Below are 19,536 nucleotides of genomic sequence, written 5' to 3' on the forward strand. Positions count from 1 at the left end.
TATTAATCTCCAGATTTTAAGATTGTTGGCTGCCACTTCAATTCTAGGTCTTTGCATGCTTTACAATATGGTCCTTTTGTATTAGTATTATGATAAAGGAAAATATAAAGGTGGTTTTAACTAATTTTAGTGTTTGTAGAATGGTCACATTTGATATATACTTTTGTACTTCAATTAAGGCAACTATGGATGATATTTTTTGGATAACTATGTGATGACCATTTTTTGCAAGTGAAAGAGATATCAGCTTCTAGGTTTTGCATATCACATTAACAAGTGAAAGAGATATTAGCTTTTGGGTTTTGCAGATCACATTAACTTATATTGGTCACACGGCAGGAGATGTATACATCTCATCGGTGATCATGTAAATGCTATTTTAATTGCAGGCCAAGAGGGGCATATTTGAAGTAGTTGTTGCTGAAGAGAAGCTAATTTATGTACATCGTGGAGACGTGGTCTTTTTTTCCAATTAGATACTGTAGGCAGTGAGCTTCACTACAATGCCATATAGACAAATATCTTGCTTTGAGTTTTCGAGTGTTTATCGAGCTACGGCAAATTATATATTCGGTATTGTTAGCTGCTTTGTATTTTTTTAGTGTTTTAAAAGGGTGCTTAATGTATAGTATGTCAAATAACATTTAAGTAGATATAGTTATTAAACTTTATTGTGTTTGTATATTTCGTCTGACATATAATGTGGGAAAATGCAATAGATTTTGAGTGTTTGTTAACATGTGATGTTCGAGACAACCTACTAATCAACATTGCGATCCACAAATTTCTCAAAAATGGTCTCAGATGCATGATGGTCAAAACAAAGCTGAACTACAATCCTCCATTTCTGAGAGGAACTTATCTGGCAATGGATGTTGAACTGATGATGAAAAATAATAATTTTACACATTTTCCATTTTGGTACGATATAATAGAATAAAAGTTTATATTATTTCATGAATTACCAAGTCAACGCTTACAAAATTTTTTGATCGGTGCCTATGATCTCTAATGTATCTGTATATGTCAACATGCATCAGCATTCAGCAATGAAGGGGGTGTTTAGATTCAAGGTTATAAAGTTTTGGCGCGTCACATCGGTTATTATATAGGGTGTTGCATGGGATATTCGGGCACTGGTAAAAAAACTAATTACAGAATCCATCAGTAAACCGCGAGGCGAATATATTAAGGCTAATTAATCCGTCATTAGCAAATATTTACTGTAGCACCACATTCTCAAATCATGGAGCAATTAGGCTTAAAACATTCCTCTTGCAAATTAGTCGCAATCAGTGTGATTAGTTATTTTTTTAAGTCTATATTTAATACTTCATACGGGTGTTCAAACGTTCGATGTGACAGGGTAACAAATTTTGAGGTGGGATGTAAACAGGGCCAGACATATTTTTCTTCAATTGTATATGTCGAGGTGACAAATGTTGAGGTGGAATCTAAACAGAGCCGAACATATTTTTCTTCAATTGTATATGTCGACGTGCCTTGCATATGCACTCTAACTAGTCATAGGTAGAAAGAAAGACCCTTTCTCTAAAGAGAATCCATGAAATACCATTGACAAGCACCATAATCCCAGAAATGCTATCGACGAGCGCAACTTCCTGAAAAGCCATCATACAAGCCTTTTTCTCTCAGAAATGCCATAACAGCCATACTGTTGTTAACTCCTCCCCATTAAGTTGTATGAAAAGACAATCTTACCCCTGGGTTCACACAACATTATTTTGCATTGATGCATATTTAAATTCACATATATCATTATTTTGCTATCAATCAAATTATTTCAAAATTAAATTCACAAATTTTGGCATCAAAATTATTTCAGAAATTTTGCTATCAATTATCAGGGTTGTGATATCAGCAAAAATAGGGCTATCAATTATCAGGGCAATACACACAAAGTACCAATTATGATCAACATGAATTTTCACAAAATAAAGAGTTCACAGTACTTAATTAGCATCACAACCCAATATAAAGGGGTCACAGTGCCATCCCTATGCCGCCGCTTGCCACCTCCTCGCCGCCCGTCGCCTGAGAGCCTGCTGCCGACGCGCCACCGCTTGGGAGCCGTGCGTCGCCGGGGGCCCCGTGCTGCCAGCTAGGAGCGCCGCCACGTCGCCGCCTGGGGGCACTGCATCGCCAACGTCGCCCATCGGTTAGGTTTAGGGTTCTCTTTTTTTTTTCCCAATTTCTTTTCTTTTACCGCGTGGGGATAGTAAAATTTGGAGCGAGGGCAATCTGGTCATTCTGGTAAAAAAAATTCTAACGGTGTGGACTAAACGGTACGTTGACTTTGATGGCATTTCTGGGAGAAAAAGGCTTATACGATGGCATTTTCAAGAAGTTGCGCTCGTTGATGGCTTTTCTGAGTTTAGGATGCTTGTCAATGGCGTTTCATAGATTTTCTCTTCTCTAAAAGGTTAATTTGATTCATGCTATTGCAAATATAGCTATTTAGATAAATGCCATTACAATTCGTCTATTTGTAACTGTGCCACTCAAATTTTACAAAATTGAAAATTTGGAATTATGCCATGCCATCACGTTTTCCATCTTCTTCCTCACATACATGTGGGACCCACCTGTTAAGATTCATCTTCTTCCTTTCACCTTACCTTATATTCTTCCTTCCCCATCTCTTGCAAGAACCACAAGTATGGCTGTCCGTCATTCCTGCGAGCACGAGTCCTGCTTCTGCCCGATCTGCCGCTGCAGCTTCTCCGCCTATAGCCGACTTCCTGGGGTGCCACCTGACCACGCGATATGGCAGGGGCCCCCTCGGCGGTGGTGGTGCCCGTCCAATCGCCGACCATCCTTTGCGCTGACGACGGGAGGATCTTCCACCTCAGCTGCACGCAGGAGCGCGGTGGCATTACCATGTGCATGGCGTGCATCCGCCCCGACCATGTCGCCGGCGCCGAGGAGGAGTTCACCTACGAGGTGAGGACGGCGTGGCAGCGGCTGCACGCCTGCACACCATGGACGCGGCAGCTCCATCGGGCGAATCTCCGGCATGTCCAGCCCGATGTGCCCATCGCGCCAGTCCCGTCTTGTGGGCCATGTTGTCAGCAAAGGGGAGATTAACCATCGCTGCAGTCGCTGTCGTGTGCTCCTCGTTGTGCAGTTTCGTGCATCGATCTACCTGTGCTAGCAAGCAAGCTCCAGTCCGGAGCCCGTTATTGCGGCTCTGCCTCCGCCACCCGCGGACGCAGCCGCTGTTAGCTTTGGCCCAGGAAACAACGAACTCACACTCACACAAGCAGCAAACTCACACGAGAGCTCGTTGGATAAACACAAAGAAAGCAGACACACTAGCTTTTGCGGCAACTAATGCCTTTCCTCTTTTCTTTGTTAATTAACACACACGTAAACAGATGATTACATAGCTTATATAGCTAGCTAGTCTTCCTCACATGCACATACGGGAGCGCCTACTCCCCAGGTCATACGCGCACGTACGCACGGCCTGCACGAGCCACGAACTCATGCACAACAGACTCACTAACTCCATGATCCACATGAAGCGGTCTACCAGCCTGACCACCTAATCACGCATACAACTAACTAACTACTTGCTAATTCCATGCATCTAGTTATTCCACTAATTAAATTAACTCCTACATGCAACACACGCGCGAACCTTTACCGATCTATGCACGACAACACATGCAAAATATTCTAATACATGTACAAGTCATGATTAGTGTTAACAGCCGCCACATCCCTGCCTTCACTGTAGTTGGCAAGAATCTTGCAGCCCTTTGTTCTACATGTTTCTCTGTGTTTTTCCCAGCGCCCGGCTCGCCTAGCCGCCGCCTCGCCCACTCGCTGCCGTGGCCGGCTCGCCTTCTGGCCTGTTCGTCGTCGTCGGCCCACTCCCAGCCGTCGCCCAGGCCGCCGCCGCGCCCAGCCACCGCCTCGCCCAGGGGAGGGGGAAGGAGGAGGGGAAGCCAGCCGGGGAGGAGACCGGTGGGAAGCCGGAGAGAAGAGGAGAAGAGATAAGGTAGAGAGAAAGAGAGGTGGATGGGGAGTGGTTGAGGGAGAAGAGATAAGGTAGAGGTGGGAGTGGTTGAGGTTGCACGGGAAAAAGGGAAAAAAAGGAGGAGAGAGATATGAAAATTTTGAAGTGGTTGAGAGGGAAAGGAGATAGGAATATCCTGTGTGGTTGGGTTAGGACGCCCACACGGGAAAATTGATTTTTCGATGCGGGCGACACCCCAGCGCCGGTTCCTTATTTTTCCGTGCATTTCCACTTACGACTGTATGGAAACAAAAAGGGGATGTCCAGGAAAATCAATGTTATAGTAGTGTTTGTTCGTTTGTTCCTTTGATCTCTGACTGTGATCGAGAAGAACATAGCAATTTGGGAAGGAAGAAGACAAAGAAGGTGAAAAAAAAAGATGAATCTGAATGTTGGGTCACACGTGTAGATGGGGAAGATGATGGAAAACGTGACAGCGATGGTATGGTTCTAATTTTGTAAAATTTAAGTGGCACAGCTATGAATAGACGAATTGTAATGGCATTTATCTGAATAGGCATAGTTACGATGGCACGGATCAAATTAACCCTTCTCTAGACCCCTAAAGCTTTGCATAAGTACGAATTTGGAAAGGAATAGGTCTTGCTTGGAACAAAACGGAATTTGGTTGTTGCAACACAAGGGGAAAACTCATCATAAAGTAAGGCAATAGTTTCTTGCACAACAACAGAACCAGCATAGGATTTTCCAAATATTGCCTGACTTTCCAACAGAACCAGCCAGGTTCTATCATACAGCAAGCTATTTCATTCTCGGAATTGGGTTTGAATCAGAATCTCTTTCCTAAATAAAAACACATGCTTCTAGAATATTAGGTAGATGAGTACCAAGCTATCATGTGGTTTTCCTTCAATACCACTCCTATCATAAGTCTGATATGACTACGAGCGAGATATGGCTATTCCTATCCTTAAGCGAATACTGGAACAAAAGTAAAAGTAAGGTCTTTGACATGACCCAATTTTTTTTCTTTTTTTTCCTGACAACCTGCCGTATCCTTATAAGCATATATATATATATATATACTAAATATTTATATATATGTCCATAAGGATACAAGGCAAGGTGTAATGTCTAACCATCACAACTGGAGCTTTTACACCTACAGCCGTGGTTCCATTTATTTTTGAGAAAATTCCTTGTGTACCCCTGAAATTTCACCTAATCCCTTTTACGCCCTTGAATTTTGTTAATTCCCTTACATACCCATGAATTTTAGTTTGGATCTTTTCCATGCCTTTTCCGCTAGTTGACCGTTAAATTCTTATGAAAAAGCCCAGTTTGCCCATTGCTATGAAGAAGCATATAAATTAATAGAGTGTATTGTTGGAGCGTAAAATTGTTTTAGATGGGACTACTATATTTATGAGTTAGTTATACACCATATTATTTGCGATAAATATACTTTTAGATATGACATAAAAAATTAATACTTATTTATTAGTATTAAAGTTGCTTATGTGGCATATAAATATATTTGTCTTATACAACAAATCTATTGTATTACTATCAAAACACATATGCTACATAAAAAACTTTTAATAACTAATAAATAAATATTAACATTTATGTGATATCTAAAATTAAAATAGTCAGAAATAATATGGTGCATAACAAACTCGTAAATATAATACTCTCATCCAACAAATTTCTACACTCCAACAATGTACTCTATTAATTTATTATGTTTCTTCATAGCAAATGGCAAAATGGACCTTTTCATAAAAATTTAACGGTCAACTAGCGAAAAGGGCGTGGAAGGGATCCAAACTAAAATTCAGGGGTATGTAAGAGAATGAGCAAAATTTAGGGGCATATAAAGGATTAGGTGAACTTTCATGGGTACATGGGGAATTTTCTCTTTATTTTTCACCTGCTACATTGCATAATACATCGGTTGGTTCACTGACCAACTTATTATCACCAGGACGATACCTATACCTAGCATGCAGGTATGTCCTCTTGTATGCCTCTAAAGACTAAAGACTAAGTAGGCCACACTCTCCGCTCGGTTTGCATGTCACCATTTCCCTATGACATCACATCTTGACTAGTTTCTGCGCACATCAAATAGTAATAATATATGAGTATGTGAAACATACTCAGCGAGATTAATACATAAATTTTTATATGCATATTTTTTTAAAGAAGAATATTACTGTCCATGGAAATTAATTAACGGCCGAAAAATATATTAAAAAACATTAAAAATAGTAAGTGACTTAAATACACTCTTCATAGGTATTAAAATAATCGTCATAATCTTGTTCCTTCAATCCATTTTTTCCAACTAATGATAACCTCATCTGAGAATCACACCGCCGAATTCCCTACTTGTGTGATGCATTCCTTCTCTCACACTGATATCAGCCGACCCGATATCGTTGTTTCAGGTATCGGTCGTCTCAGGCTAAGTATCACAATCACGTTCCATGATTATGACGTTATTATTCTCACTGATAAAATCATCAATTCATTATTTGGGTGTTAATAATATTTACTGTTAGATTGTTAGTATCATCATCCCAATATATAATACAGGTAAACGAATTTAGTTAGAGATGATTAAGTAAAATAGTTGATGGGCACATTCTTGCCTTGTCTTCTGTTATTCTTCCTCTGCGTCCCACCTAATCAAATATATAGGTCTTGGGTATTAATTTATATTTATATTTGTCATGCAGGACATTAGCTACTGACATCAGCTACTAGCACCATAGGTAGCTAGTTGATGTGACTATACTGGAGAAAGAAAACCAACTTGTAGTAGTATGTACTCCATCCGTCCCAGAAAGAAGGGATTCCTGGAAGCCCAAGGTAGTTTTAGGACAAATAGCAAAAGTCTAAACTACCCTCAGAAAAAGTACACCCAATCATTAGCTACAAATAAAATAGTGTAAGTTGAATTAATATTACTACTGCTGTCACACATGCAGACATTAATAAAATGGTAGTAGTACTCCATACTCCTATTTCTGCTGCACACATGCAGACATTACCAACACACAGGCAGACACAGGGCGCCAGGTGCCAAAAAATTTGAATGAAGAGTCAAACGCCACTTAATTGGCAGGAAGTAATACAAATTTAGCACACCCCACCACAACAAACCCTACAAGCTTCAAATCAAAAGTTTCCCTCCCACTTTATCATTTTATAACTCTACCAAAACACAAGTTTTCCTCCCACTTTATCCCTTCATAACTCTGCAAAAACACATCCATGGCTTTAGATCTAAACTACTCCCTCTATCCCCTAATATAAGAGATTTTGATATTTTGCTTGCACTGTTTGACCACTCGTCTTATTCAAAAAATTTGTGCAAATACAAAAAACGAAAAGTTCTGCTTAAAGTACTTTGGAGAATGAAGTAAGTCAAAAAAAATAAATAATAATTCTAAAATTTTTTGAATAAGACAAATGGTCAAACAGTATAAGTAAAATGTCAAAATCCCTTATATTAAGGGACGGAGGGAGTAGAAAATATGCGCACCAAACGGCGCACTTAATATCTAACCCGTTGGTTCATATGAGTGTGTACAGGACTCACAATCCGCGCATGCAAAATGGAGCGACATATTTTCTTTTGATTAATTAAATATTTATTATTTTTTTGAAAAATAAATTAATACAACTTTTTAAAGCAACTTTCGTATAATTTTTTTTTAAAAAAATACACCGTTTAGTAGTTTGAAAAGTGTGCGCGTGGAAAATGAGGGAGCGAGTTGGAAAAGTAGGGAAAAGAACATAGCCATATATTTATGTATAAAACATTAGATTTAGAAATATTGGTTTTTAGTATGTGAGCATGAAAAATAAGTTTAATGAAGGCTTATATAACTATCTGAAGTGAGCGCGCAGACAACTATTGTTTAATTTTGTACATTCAAAATTGCTATGAAACGTTTGGTCCAGCCCAAACTGACGGACGGACACTGGGACCTGTAGGTTCGTGATAATTGTAGAAGTGTGAATCGTGAGAGGCGAGATTAGAGAGATTTAGAAACCTGAATGGGCAACTTCTCCGTTAGCACCGGAAAATATCCTGATTTTCTTATTACATAAAATCGGAATTTATTTGCAAGATGAGGAAGGACACGTGGTCCAATCAGCTGGCTGGAGATCCAGCCAGCTTTAGAAGTATAGATATACCATTAGATGAGGGAGATGAACAGGCTGTACCTAATCTCAATGAAGCAGTGGCTGAAGAAGCAGCAGTGGCTGATCAAGAGGATGACCAGCTTGGAGGTGATCTCCACGGAGGTGCCATCCATGTGCTTCCTTTTGATATCAACTTGTATGCATCTGACCATCAAGGAGAAATACATCCAGGTAACCTTGTAAACATGAATAGAAAACAATTGATCTTTGTAGATATGGCTTGCATAAATCACTCTAAAATCTTTGCCATTTCTCTGTAAAAATGATCTATAACATGTGCATTGATGCAATTGCTATCTTCTTGGAACAAAATTGATCTTTCATAAGATTGAGAAAACAATTAGGACTTGATTTTTTTTCTTTGATATTTACCAACTCAATTCTGTCTTTGATATTTATACATGTATCTACCTACAACTAATCATGATATGCTAGATTCTACATGGATAATTTCCTTTACAGTACTGGTATTGAGCTAAATTGTTTGTAGCTCAAGCAACATCATCTTAATATAAAGTAGGAATAAACATGAGAAATCAGAAAGCAAGACCACTGTTTTCGTCTATTTGTAAAATCATGAACTGGAATAAAAAACAAACAACTTTTGTATCTTCCTTTCTAATGTCATAATTTCAGCTAGTACTATAAAAGAAAGTTAGATTGTACCTCCAATGTTGTGCGCAAAGAGCTCTGAACTTCAGCACGATATATGGAACCATGGACCAATATAGAATAATCTGCATGGAACCATGGATCAATATAGAATAATCTGCATGCAAAAATTATTGTTTTTGGACATGTGTTAACGGCTGTTAAGTACTGAATTAATGCCGTCAATACTTACATAAGACCATAAATATAAAACATCCAATATAGTGGTAGAGTTTATTTCTAACAATTTCCATGAGTGTTGCTGTATATTCCTATGCAGGTGACAAACTACCAAAGTTGAGAGGAAATATACATGAAGGTGGAGGAGAATCAAACTCGTATCCGAACTTATGGAGTTTTGGACCCAGAAACCCAATTAAACACCTCCAAATGGACCAAACATTCATACCAATGGATTTAGGGGCCTAAAATGAGTGTCCAGGCCGAAAACCGAAGCGAACGGAGCCGTCCCAGGTTCGGCCGAACCCTGAGTACGGATGAACCCTCACGAAGGCCGTTGGCCCAGGCCAAAGTTGCGTTTGGTAGCAATCCGCTTACCAATGACGGTTATGGCCATTTTCACCGGTAGAAACCGTCATAACATGGACACTTGACAACACAAGAGAGAAGATGCTCTTTGGATGCTTGGAGGATCTCCACTCTCTCAAGTCACCTCCACACTATAAATACCCCTCTCCTCCCTCATTCTCACACACACCAAAGCATGAGCTGAATTATAAGAGGCTCTAGTATACTTTATTGTATATTAGATTAGGGAGAGAGTAAGGTAGAAGAAATCGGAGGAATTACGGAGTTGTCGGTAATCTTCTCTTAATTCTGTATCTTGTTAATTACTTTGCTTTAATAGAAATATCATTCTGAGTAATTAAGATTTACTTAGTGAGAATTACTTTTTGGTTAGTTCCTAATTAGCGTACAGGATCATTGTTCACTATAGTTTATTAATTTATAGTGATTGCTTTAGTGTTTGATCGGCACTAGAGTAGTTATTAATTGCGTAGACGCGGTGTCTAGGTAATTAATTTCCAGTGGTTGCTGCGTATCCCACAGTACGTTTGAGGTGGGTGTAGAGGTGGTGACAGCCCTCAAGAGAACTTAAGTCCTCCCTGTCCAGGTACGTAATAGAGCAACATCTGGAAACAGCGGGTTGCCAGTGCCTGAAGTATTGCGTTAGGATTAAAATTAAGCTTTCCCTAGACACTGTTTCTTATTAGGAAATCCTCTATGCCCTCTGCCCACATTAGCTTTGTGTCCTTGGATGAACCTGACGATGAGTTGAACTCACACGTTCCCTATGGAAATCGATACTCTGGAATACTCCCAGGTGAAGTGTTACATCTGTATCTTCTGTGCGCTTGCGGATTCTATCTATAACGTTAAGAAATACCAACAACATGGTACTCACATGGTATTTGTTATTGTAGACGATGCCGATGCCATGGATCAAGTTCTGCAAGTAAATGGAGGTCACAACCATAATGCCTTTCCTTTTGATCTCAACTTTGATGCCGATGAGGAAGACCTACAAATGCATCCAGGTAAACCCTTTCATGAATATCAGACTTACAAAAAAAATGATAAAATGTGGTTTTACCCAAAGGATCATTGAAGAATAATATTATTTATCTAAAACCATGTTTTTAATTAGTAGTAATATTATATCATGCCAACTACCTACAATAGTCCAGCCGTGTCATTGGTTGTATTAGTTGCAATAACAATTAAGGATTGTAAATTAGACATTTCAGCACATAGTATGTCACACAGAATAATGAGATTGACCAATAAATACATTGATATCTTGTATTTACATACAATTGTCATGTCAATTGGTTCACTACCACAGCAGTCTGAAAGAAAGCACATAAACTAAATTGTGTTAATGTCTCTCTGTCTCACTTAGATCTAATATGTATGGTTAAATCATATTACAAATAAAACCACGTGGTGAACCTAAAAAGTTATGCCATAATGTTGCAAGCATGTTGATCCATGACAATAAAATATTAAAATTCTGAATTGGTACATATGACTAACCGTATAATTGTTGTTGTAGACATGCAAGAGTATGGCGTGTATGCGGGTGATGTGGAAGTTGTTTTCGAACAAGAGGAGTTGGATGATTCAGATCAGGAAGATGAACAACAAAACAAAAATCTGACCAAAATACAAAGGCAACAAATATATGCAGCATTGGCTGGAAAAACTAACAATGGAACCCTAAGAAAAAATGCTACAACTGAAGTTGCAGCAATGTTTAATGTGAAAAGGGCTAGAGTGCAAGCAATTTGGTGAAGAGTGAAGCAATGTCGTGCCAAGGGAATACCAATCGATGTAAGGTCTAGGAAAAAAAAGAATTGTGGTCGCAAAAAGAATGAAATCAACCTGACAGATGTTGCTAATGTTCCCTTGCAACTAAGGAGCACTTTACGGTCATTTGCATCAGCCTCAGGTATACCAAAGAACACGCTGCACAGGATGTTGATAGAAGGGCTGCTAAGACGTCACTCAAACACACTAAAGCCATTGTTGAAGGAAGAGAATAAACAATCAAGGCTGCGGTGGTGTCTTTCCATGTTAGATTGGCATACTTTGCCAAATGAACCCAAGTTCATTGATATGCGAAACATTGTGGACATAGATGAAAAATGGTTCAATACAACTAAAAGGACAAGAACCATTTACATGGTCAATTGGGAGGATGATCCATACAGACCTGTCCAAAACAAAAATTCTATTGATAAAGTGATGTTCTCGGCAGCAGTTGCTAGGTCTAGATACAATGAAGAAGGTATCTGCACTTTTGATGGCAAGATAGGCTTGTGGCCTTTCACCAGAAAGGTACTATAACCTCTTCATATATGCATTTTTACTTAGTGATTTGATCTGAAAATTAATTATTTGATCTGAAAAGTAATTGTTAATCTAACTTGATTATTGTACTACTTAGGAACCAGCTCAAAGGACAAGTCATATTAGATGAAGGGGGACTCTAGTCACCAAGACAATCAAGGTTGATCAAGATACCGTAAGGTCATTTCTGATTGCTAAAGTCCTACCAGCTATTATAGCAAGTTGGCCTCGAGAAGAAGCACACAACACTATATGGATTCAGCAGGATAATGCTCCCTCTCATGTCCCAGTGGATGATACTCAATTTGCCTATGCAGTTTCCCAAACAGGGTTTGACATTCAACTCATGCATCAACCTCCTAATTCCCCATATATGAATGCACTAGATCTTGGGTTTTTTGCGTCTCTACAATCATTAACATATAGAAGGATATCCAGGAATATGGATGACCTAATAGATAATGTTGAGCAGTAATTTCAGGTCTATGATGACAAGCTAAATAGGGTGTTTCTAACATTGCAGTCTTGCTTGTTAGAGGTTACGAAAGCTGATGGTGGAAATGGATACAAGATTCCTCATATGGGTAAAGAGAGGCTAGAGCGTCTAGACATTCTCCCCAATACACTTAGTTGTGGTTTTGAGCTATATGATAAGGTAAGAACAACATTAGCCAACCAAGTGCAATAAATCATGCAATATGGGAAAGCACTATCATGGTTTCAGCTTTTGGTTAAATGTCAGGTTGTATATGTGATAAGTTAAGATCAGTGTTACGCAAGTAATTTAAGCACTTCAAGATACTATGTTAGGCCATCATTCATAACCACCAAACCAGCACAAAAGCAACACATAATTTTAAGCATTCATCTAAATTTTGTACTCTTAAAACATTCCAGAAAATTCTTTACCGATTTTTCCAAGGCATCTTGGTCTTGCATGAGTTCTTCTAGGCCTCTATCATCGTATGGATCTTGCGCATATCCCCCAATGACCATGCCAACATCATTGTCGCTATCCTTCATCTCCTCGCTGCTCCCCTCCTCGCTGATCACATCCTTAGCTTTTCCACTCGTATCCTCAATGTTGATTTGCCCGACGAGTGCCTTCTCGAAGAGGGGCTTGTGGTCGCTATCGTCTTCCAATATTGTCCTGGAAAGGATAAAACACAATACCAATACAAGATGGGATCAGTTGTTAGACACTTGAACCTCCAACATATAAATAAAGTATTTCGATTTGTGATGTAAAGGTGAATCTATCACCGAATCAAACTAAAATGTATTTTGATTCCATTATATAATGATGCAACATGTGAACAATCAATGTCTAAAATGAAGTAAAGACCAAAGGGACTGATCATGGCAATGATATCTAAAAATCAGAGTACATCAGTGTATATATATATCTGTGTGCCCTAGTTAAGGGATCAAAACCAGTGACTTATCAAAAAAGAGTTGCGCTCAATAAATGTTAAGCATCCATGCTATTTCTCATACAAAAACAGCAAGATTATCTAGTTAATTTAATTGGCTATGAATGGCAATATATGAAAATGCTACTCCTAACTATTCGTGGGTGCAGTTGGACTGTTGGAGCAAGCTGAAGCTGTTCAGGGCAAGGTTTCAGAACTCCTTACTGATTATTCTACTCTTAGTGTTACTAGTAGTTTTAAAATAAACAGGTCAAGCAAGCAACAGCCGCTAGCTAGTTAGCTGCAGCCAGCAGGGGTCCCAAATTAATCATGTCATGCCATGCACGAGGGAACAAAACAAGTGTGACAAGTGTGACACTAGTATACTCCTGTAAATTAGTTTCAGCTCAACTGAAAAGGAGAGGGGAACATGGTGTAGTGACCTACAAAAATGAGGGATGGAGTGAACCTAAAGACCGCCCATAGGCCACAACTTAACTAATATTTGTGGACATAGAGAGTATTATGGATTATCGAGGGTAAGCTTTGTAAGTTACAATCTTCCCATGAATTCTTTGCCTATAATCAGTCCCTTTTTTAGAAAAAAGAAACTTATCAATCTTCTAATATTTTTTCAGAGACCTTTCTAATATTTAAATCCACCTACTTTCTACTTTCTTAATACTTTCTAATATTCAATTATCTCAAGAAATTGGTAGAAACTCAACATATATAATTAATCATCCACCGGAAACATAGATTGGTTTGAACATATATAATTAATCCCATATTAACATTGCAGGAGATTATATATGCTCGTAATTATATGCAAGATAATACAATATTTGATGGAACATTAAAGTTGAAATAACTACTATAAAGAAAGCATGCCAACCGGCACGCTAATGTTATAGTACTTGCTATACCTAATAGTTATTTTCATACAAAAAATTAGGTATGCAACCACACCCCGTGCATCTGTGCTACATCCTCCATTGAAAGCAGTTTTCAATGCCATTCAAATGTCACACCCGGAGTTCTCCCTTCCCTTAGGTTTCAAATCACTAATAAATAGCTTCAAGAATTTGCTTTGGTTAACCAGGAGAAAACCCCAGTTAACAATGCATTTAATAATCAGAATTATCAGGGAGAATTTTTTTTCGAATTCTCTTTGCTCTAAAAATCATTAACAGGACTTAAAGAGTAAATATCAGATCACCGGAGGCAATGTTGCTAAGTTAAAAGTGTCAAGTTAATCTTCTTCTTTTTCCTTTGGTCGTGAATTGTGCCCAATTCACTCCTCCTCTTAGTCAGCGGTTCATTTTGCATGACGAACCGTATCCGTGTCAGTTTGCGGGACCGTTTCCTTTCCTTTCCTAGAACGGCACCGCCTTGTTTTTCCTTGTTCGGAAAGTCCTAGTCCCCTCCTTTTTCCTTTTTCCCTCCCCCTCTCCCACGCGCGCGCCTCCCCTCTCCCCCTTTGAGTCGGACTCCCTCCCCTCCCTCCTAGTCCTACTCCCTCTAGGACACCTCCTTTCCTAATCCAGTCCTCCCCTATATAAGTCTTCCTCCCTAGTTTTTATTTCGTGTTTTCCCGAGTCCTAGCTGCAAGCCGCCGCTGCCCACTGCCTAACCGCGAGCCGCCGCCACCGCTTGCTGCCACCGCCGTCGTTAGCCGCCATTGCGTCGTCGGTACTCCGTTCTCCTTTATTTTGGATGTATTTGGTGCAGCATTCATCAATTCATCTATCTAATTCCTTCCGTTCAATCTTTTCTAGCATCATCGTCGTCTATCCCGAGCTCACCGCCAGAACAGCCGCCGCCGCCGTCGTCCTCCCTCCGCTCGCCGTTCTTTTCCGGTGAGGTTCTCCGTCCTTTTAGGACTAAGTTTTCTTGTCCCTAGAGTTTCTGCCGTAGCCCTAGCCCTAGAGCCGAGTCGTCGTGCCGCCGCTGTCGCCGCTACCGCGCCTTGCCGAGCCGCCGCTGCCGCGCGCCTAGCAAAGCCACCGCCGCCGCCGCGTGCCGCCGAGCCGAGCCACCCTAGCACTACCGTGTCGCAGCCGTGTGCCGCTAAAACCTAGCCACCGCTTTAGCCCATTGCTCGGTAGTTGAGTTGTCTAGCCGTAGGTGCAACCCTAGGTTCCTATGGGCCAATCGTTTGCCAAACCGAGGCTTTACCGTGAATCGTGTCTATCCCGCAGGTTTAGCCGCAGCCGTTGTTGAGTCGTTCGCTCGTTCGTACGAACGAGGAGTTCTCCTGTGGTTCGTTCGTTCGTCCGTCCCGAGTCAATTAGGGTTCAGAGCCACCGGTTCCATTCGCTGGTTTCGGTTGATCATTTGGGTGATCCCGTGTCATGTTAAATTGACTCGTTGAGTCGGTATCTCGTGAGGCTCGCTTGCCAGTCAATCTATCCTTTGATTCTATGTTCTTTTGGGCTTAAATCCCTGTCAATTGACTAAGGTCTTTATGTTAATACTCCCTCCATCTACTTTTGATAGTCATATTTCATCTTGGCACACAGACCAAGGATAAGTAATTCTACTTATCATCCATTTAAACATGCTACTAGTCATTCCTCGTAAACAAGCGATTCATTAATATTTACATTTCTCGATGCCCATGTAGCCAATCTTGTGTGGAAGAATGGAGAGTCACGCATTAAATCCAAGAAAGTCATTAAGATGATAGGTTGTTGGATTGAAATATGTTTATCAAAAATAAATTTTTCAGATTTGGAAATATGACTATTAAAAGTAGATGGAGGGAGTAGTAAAAGACATAGAGCACATTGTAAAATTCATAACTAAATAATCTGAGCTCCGTTTTAACCCATTCAAATTGCAATAAATTCGTTAAAATGTCAAGAATCCATTAAAATTGGTTTCTTTTGCTGTTTCAGTATCTTTTTAGCTTGTATTTATTGTGTTCCTTTTTTGTCGTTTAGATTCCGGCAGTTCCGACGCTCCAGTTTATTTTGAAGTGGTCGCCGAGGTCCCGTCAGCTGAAGAGCAAGGCAATTCATACATATATCATTGATTATATTGAGCCTATTTGCAAAAACCCATGCTTTTCTCTCAAAATTGCATTACTTTTGTAATGTCATGTGGGATGGTTTTACCCATACTTAGCCTTTGTTACCCTGAGTCATTGATAGCTTGGGTTAATAATTTGACAAGATGATTGGTCTAGGATTGCTTAGCCATGCTTAGATCAACTATCTCACATTGGGATTCACTATAATATAGTCCTTAATTTGCTGTTGCTATGCCTTCTTGGCATATGGTTAATTAATTAAAATATGCTTTACTTGGTGGGTCGTGGGCACATGCATGGTTTCTTTTGGTGGTCGTGCCCAAGATAATTAAGGACCGGTTCTCGAGAATCCCTAGAAGATATACTCGTACTAACCACAAGCCAGATGGGCTCCAGGCTGAATCTTAAGTATAATCTTTTCTAGCTAGCGCACCATTGGCAAGGGTAAGCGTGATGGAGTATGGATGGACCGGGAGGCGGTCTATGCTGCTTCCGATTTACCTAGGCACGAGCGGGGGCTGCCTGCTCCTGGATTTTGGCATGGGGGAGAAACCAGAGGTGCGTGTGCTGGTTAGGGGTGGTTATATGGAGGGTTTTTTCACGATTTCCCCCATTGCAGTATCGTGGCGGTACTTTGGGGCATGTTTTCATGTGTGGAATCATGTCTTGTGGGTGAAGTTGTACACCTCTTATCAGAGTAAAACTATTCGAATAGCCGTGTCCGCGGTTATTGGGCGGTCAACCAGCTCACCATGATTAGTCTCACCTTAATAATTTGCCTTAATGAACTGGTGTAGTTCATGTGGTTTTGGTTTGGGCCTGTCGCAACGTGGTTTAGCATTGGACAATGATGATATTAATACTACTTAATTATCTACTGTTTTACTACTTTCAACATATGATTTACAAATGCTGCTTTTACTGCAAAATATCATATGAGCCAATCCTTTGTTTACCCTTGCATCATACCTTCCCCTAGGTATTACTTGTTAAGTACGGTGGTTGTACTCAGTCTTGCTTCTTTTTTCCAATCCCCCCGAAGCAGAAGTTGGTTCAGATGGTGAGTTCTATGAAGATTAGGCTTGTGCTAGCCGTCAAGAGTTTGCCTGGGGAGTTATGGAGGAAGCTTCGCATTGCTGTGAATATTAAGTCTAGTTCTTTAGTTTTTCCGCTGCATATGAGTTTTATTTTGTTATTTTTGTAAGACGTGGAACTGTATAAATTGTCATCTGTGTACTCTGGTTGATGCCTGGACAGAGGTTAATGCACAGATGGCCGGTGATTTGGGTTGTCGAATCCCTAGGCGCGACATCAAAGCAGTTTTCATTGCATGAGAAGAACGTATTGGTGGCAAGGAGATGAAGCGGGAGATACCTTTGGTAGCAGGATGGATTTTCTACCTCATCGCCGCCAATGTCCACAGCTCTTGGCGCCGGAATTAGAAAAGGTGGTCGGTAAGCCACCTTCTCCGCTGTTGTCCCTACCTGCATCAGATCCGCGGGCGCCGCCACCTCCTTGTGCATCACATCCACCGCCTTGCATACCTCTAATGCCTTTGCCACACCCGAACCGCTTCCATCCCCCGCCGTCGCCACCACCTTGCAAAGCTCCGATACCGCTGCCACATTCGAGCCGCCTCCTGCCGTAGCCTCTTGAATAAGAACCGCAAGACGGCACACCTCCTCTGCCTTGGCTCGCGTATCTTTAATCAAAACCATAATTTTTTATGCCGCTTCCATGAATGCTGCTACCGAGCCAAATCTTTCCACCGGAACCGCCTCCTTTATCGGATCTAAACCCTCGCAACTGTCTGCCACCACATCCGAGCGGCCGCATCCTGGTGAACGCAGAACATCGAAGGGAGAAGCGGGAGCGAGGGGAAGCGGCGTGGAGCGGGGAGGGGTGTGCGGGGAGGATCGGGAGGGAGGGAAGCTTGCGGCTTCGATTTGGCATCTGGAGGTGCGGAGGGGAAAGATCTGGGAATGAGAGAGAGACGAGAGGAGTACGCAAGAGAGAGAGGTGGCAATTCCGGGAAGGGGAAGAGATAATGTTTCTGTGGTGTGAGAGGAGAGAGAGGTCGCTGCCCTCAGTAGTATGGCCCACAGATAGATGCGATAGATAAAATATCTGGTTTTTTGGGCTGGAATCGCTTCTTTGTGGGACAAATCCTTCCCGCCAGAAATTGCCTCATTCTGGGACGGAGGGGGTAGATGCTTGCATGCATCTAGTCTAGCAGTGCTGCATGGGCGCAGTACTGCATGCATGCAGCATGTAGTACAGCTGCTTGCTAGTAACTCCTAGTCTCTATACTACCCACTAGAAGTACTAACCTTTCACACTAATATATCTATCTCCTGCTGCATTTAGTACACAAGTTCATAAAAGCACCCTATTTCTATAAAAAAAATACGGTAAATGTAGCAGCTTATTAGTACCATAAGAAATTTTGCTGATCTAGCTAACTTATTACAGCTACTTGCTAGGTCTGAACACTATTAAAATGTAACAATACACTTACCTCCTTGATCTGTGCAGCCCTGTTCTCACGCTGGTTTCTATGGTGCGAGTAGTATTCCTAGGTTTCCGTAGGCTTTTATAGCAATAGCTTTCTTCGGACCGAATGAGACACCTGCCTTGTTTATGAGAGGAATGGATAGCTTTCACCTGCTGGACATTTATTTGTTTTTTTTTACTGGTCACTACGTTCCTATCCACTGGTGCATGTCTATCCTATCCCCTTTGGTCAGTAAAATATACTGCCCTCCCCCATTCTCTTTCTTTCTCTAAGCTTAACACACTTTAAGTTCACAAAATTATTATTATTATTATTATTATTATTATTATTATTATTATTATTATTATTATTATTATTATTATTATTATTATTATTATTATTATTAGCAGCAGTGCTGCTGCTGCTACAGGCTTCCCTCCTTTAGAAATTTCATCCTTGAAATTATTATACCTTGGTGATGGAAAAACTGAGGCTAGTTTTTTCTGGAGATCATCTTCCTTCTCCCATGTGGCCTCATCCATGGTGTAATGACTCCATTGTACCTTTAAAAATCTAATTGTTTGGTTCCTTGTTTTTAGATCTTTAATATCCAAGATACAAACAGTGCAACTCAGCCATAGGAATTTCAACTTGATCACTTGGCCTCCGAATTCATTTACGAAGCATGGAGATGTGGAATACATCATGTACCCCGGTGAAAGCATCTGGTAGCTTTAGCATGTAAGGCACTTCTCCTATTTGCTTGACAATTGTAAATGGTCCAACATATCTGGGACTTATTTTTTTTCCAAGTCCGAATCGCTTAATTCCCTTTATAGGTGAT

At 40.5% G+C, this 19,536-nt stretch overlaps 1 protein-coding gene and 1 long non-coding RNA gene across 4 annotated transcripts; one reads left to right on the plus strand and one right to left on the minus strand.

Moving 5' to 3' along the window:
* Positions 1–5,642: 5,642 nt before the first annotated feature.
* On the minus strand, positions 5,643–18,784 carry LOC4350490 (uncharacterized). 3 transcript variants are annotated; one of them, XM_015760229.3, is made up of 6 exons: positions 17,573–18,784; positions 12,662–12,902; positions 10,305–10,421; positions 8,894–8,964; positions 8,249–8,371; positions 5,643–6,123 (listed from the first exon to the last, which is right to left on the minus strand). In XM_015760229.3, the coding sequence occupies exons 1-6, from the start codon at positions 17,914–17,916 to the stop codon at positions 6,117–6,119; spliced, it is 903 nt and encodes a 300-aa protein (XP_015615715.1). In that variant the 5' UTR covers positions 17,917–18,784; the 3' UTR covers positions 5,643–6,116. The 3 variants fall into 3 exon arrangements, with proteins under 3 accessions (XP_015615715.1, XP_015615713.1, XP_015615716.1); XM_015760227.2 differs by lacking the exon at positions 5,643–6,123 and having other exon boundaries at positions 7,051–8,371; XM_015760230.3 differs by lacking the exon at positions 5,643–6,123 and having other exon boundaries at positions 8,265–8,403.
* LOC112936924 (uncharacterized) lies at positions 8,397–10,981 on the plus strand. The gene is made up of 3 exons (XR_010737274.1): positions 8,397–9,698; positions 10,324–10,437; positions 10,956–10,981. It is a non-coding gene; the product is annotated as an uncharacterized lncRNA (long non-coding RNA).
* Positions 18,785–19,536: the final 752 nt, after the last annotated feature.

The sequence above is a fragment of the Oryza sativa genome, chromosome 11, assembly GCF_034140825.1.
Source record: "Oryza sativa Japonica Group chromosome 11, ASM3414082v1".
NCBI classification, from domain to species: domain Eukaryota; kingdom Viridiplantae; phylum Streptophyta; class Magnoliopsida; order Poales; family Poaceae; genus Oryza; species Oryza sativa.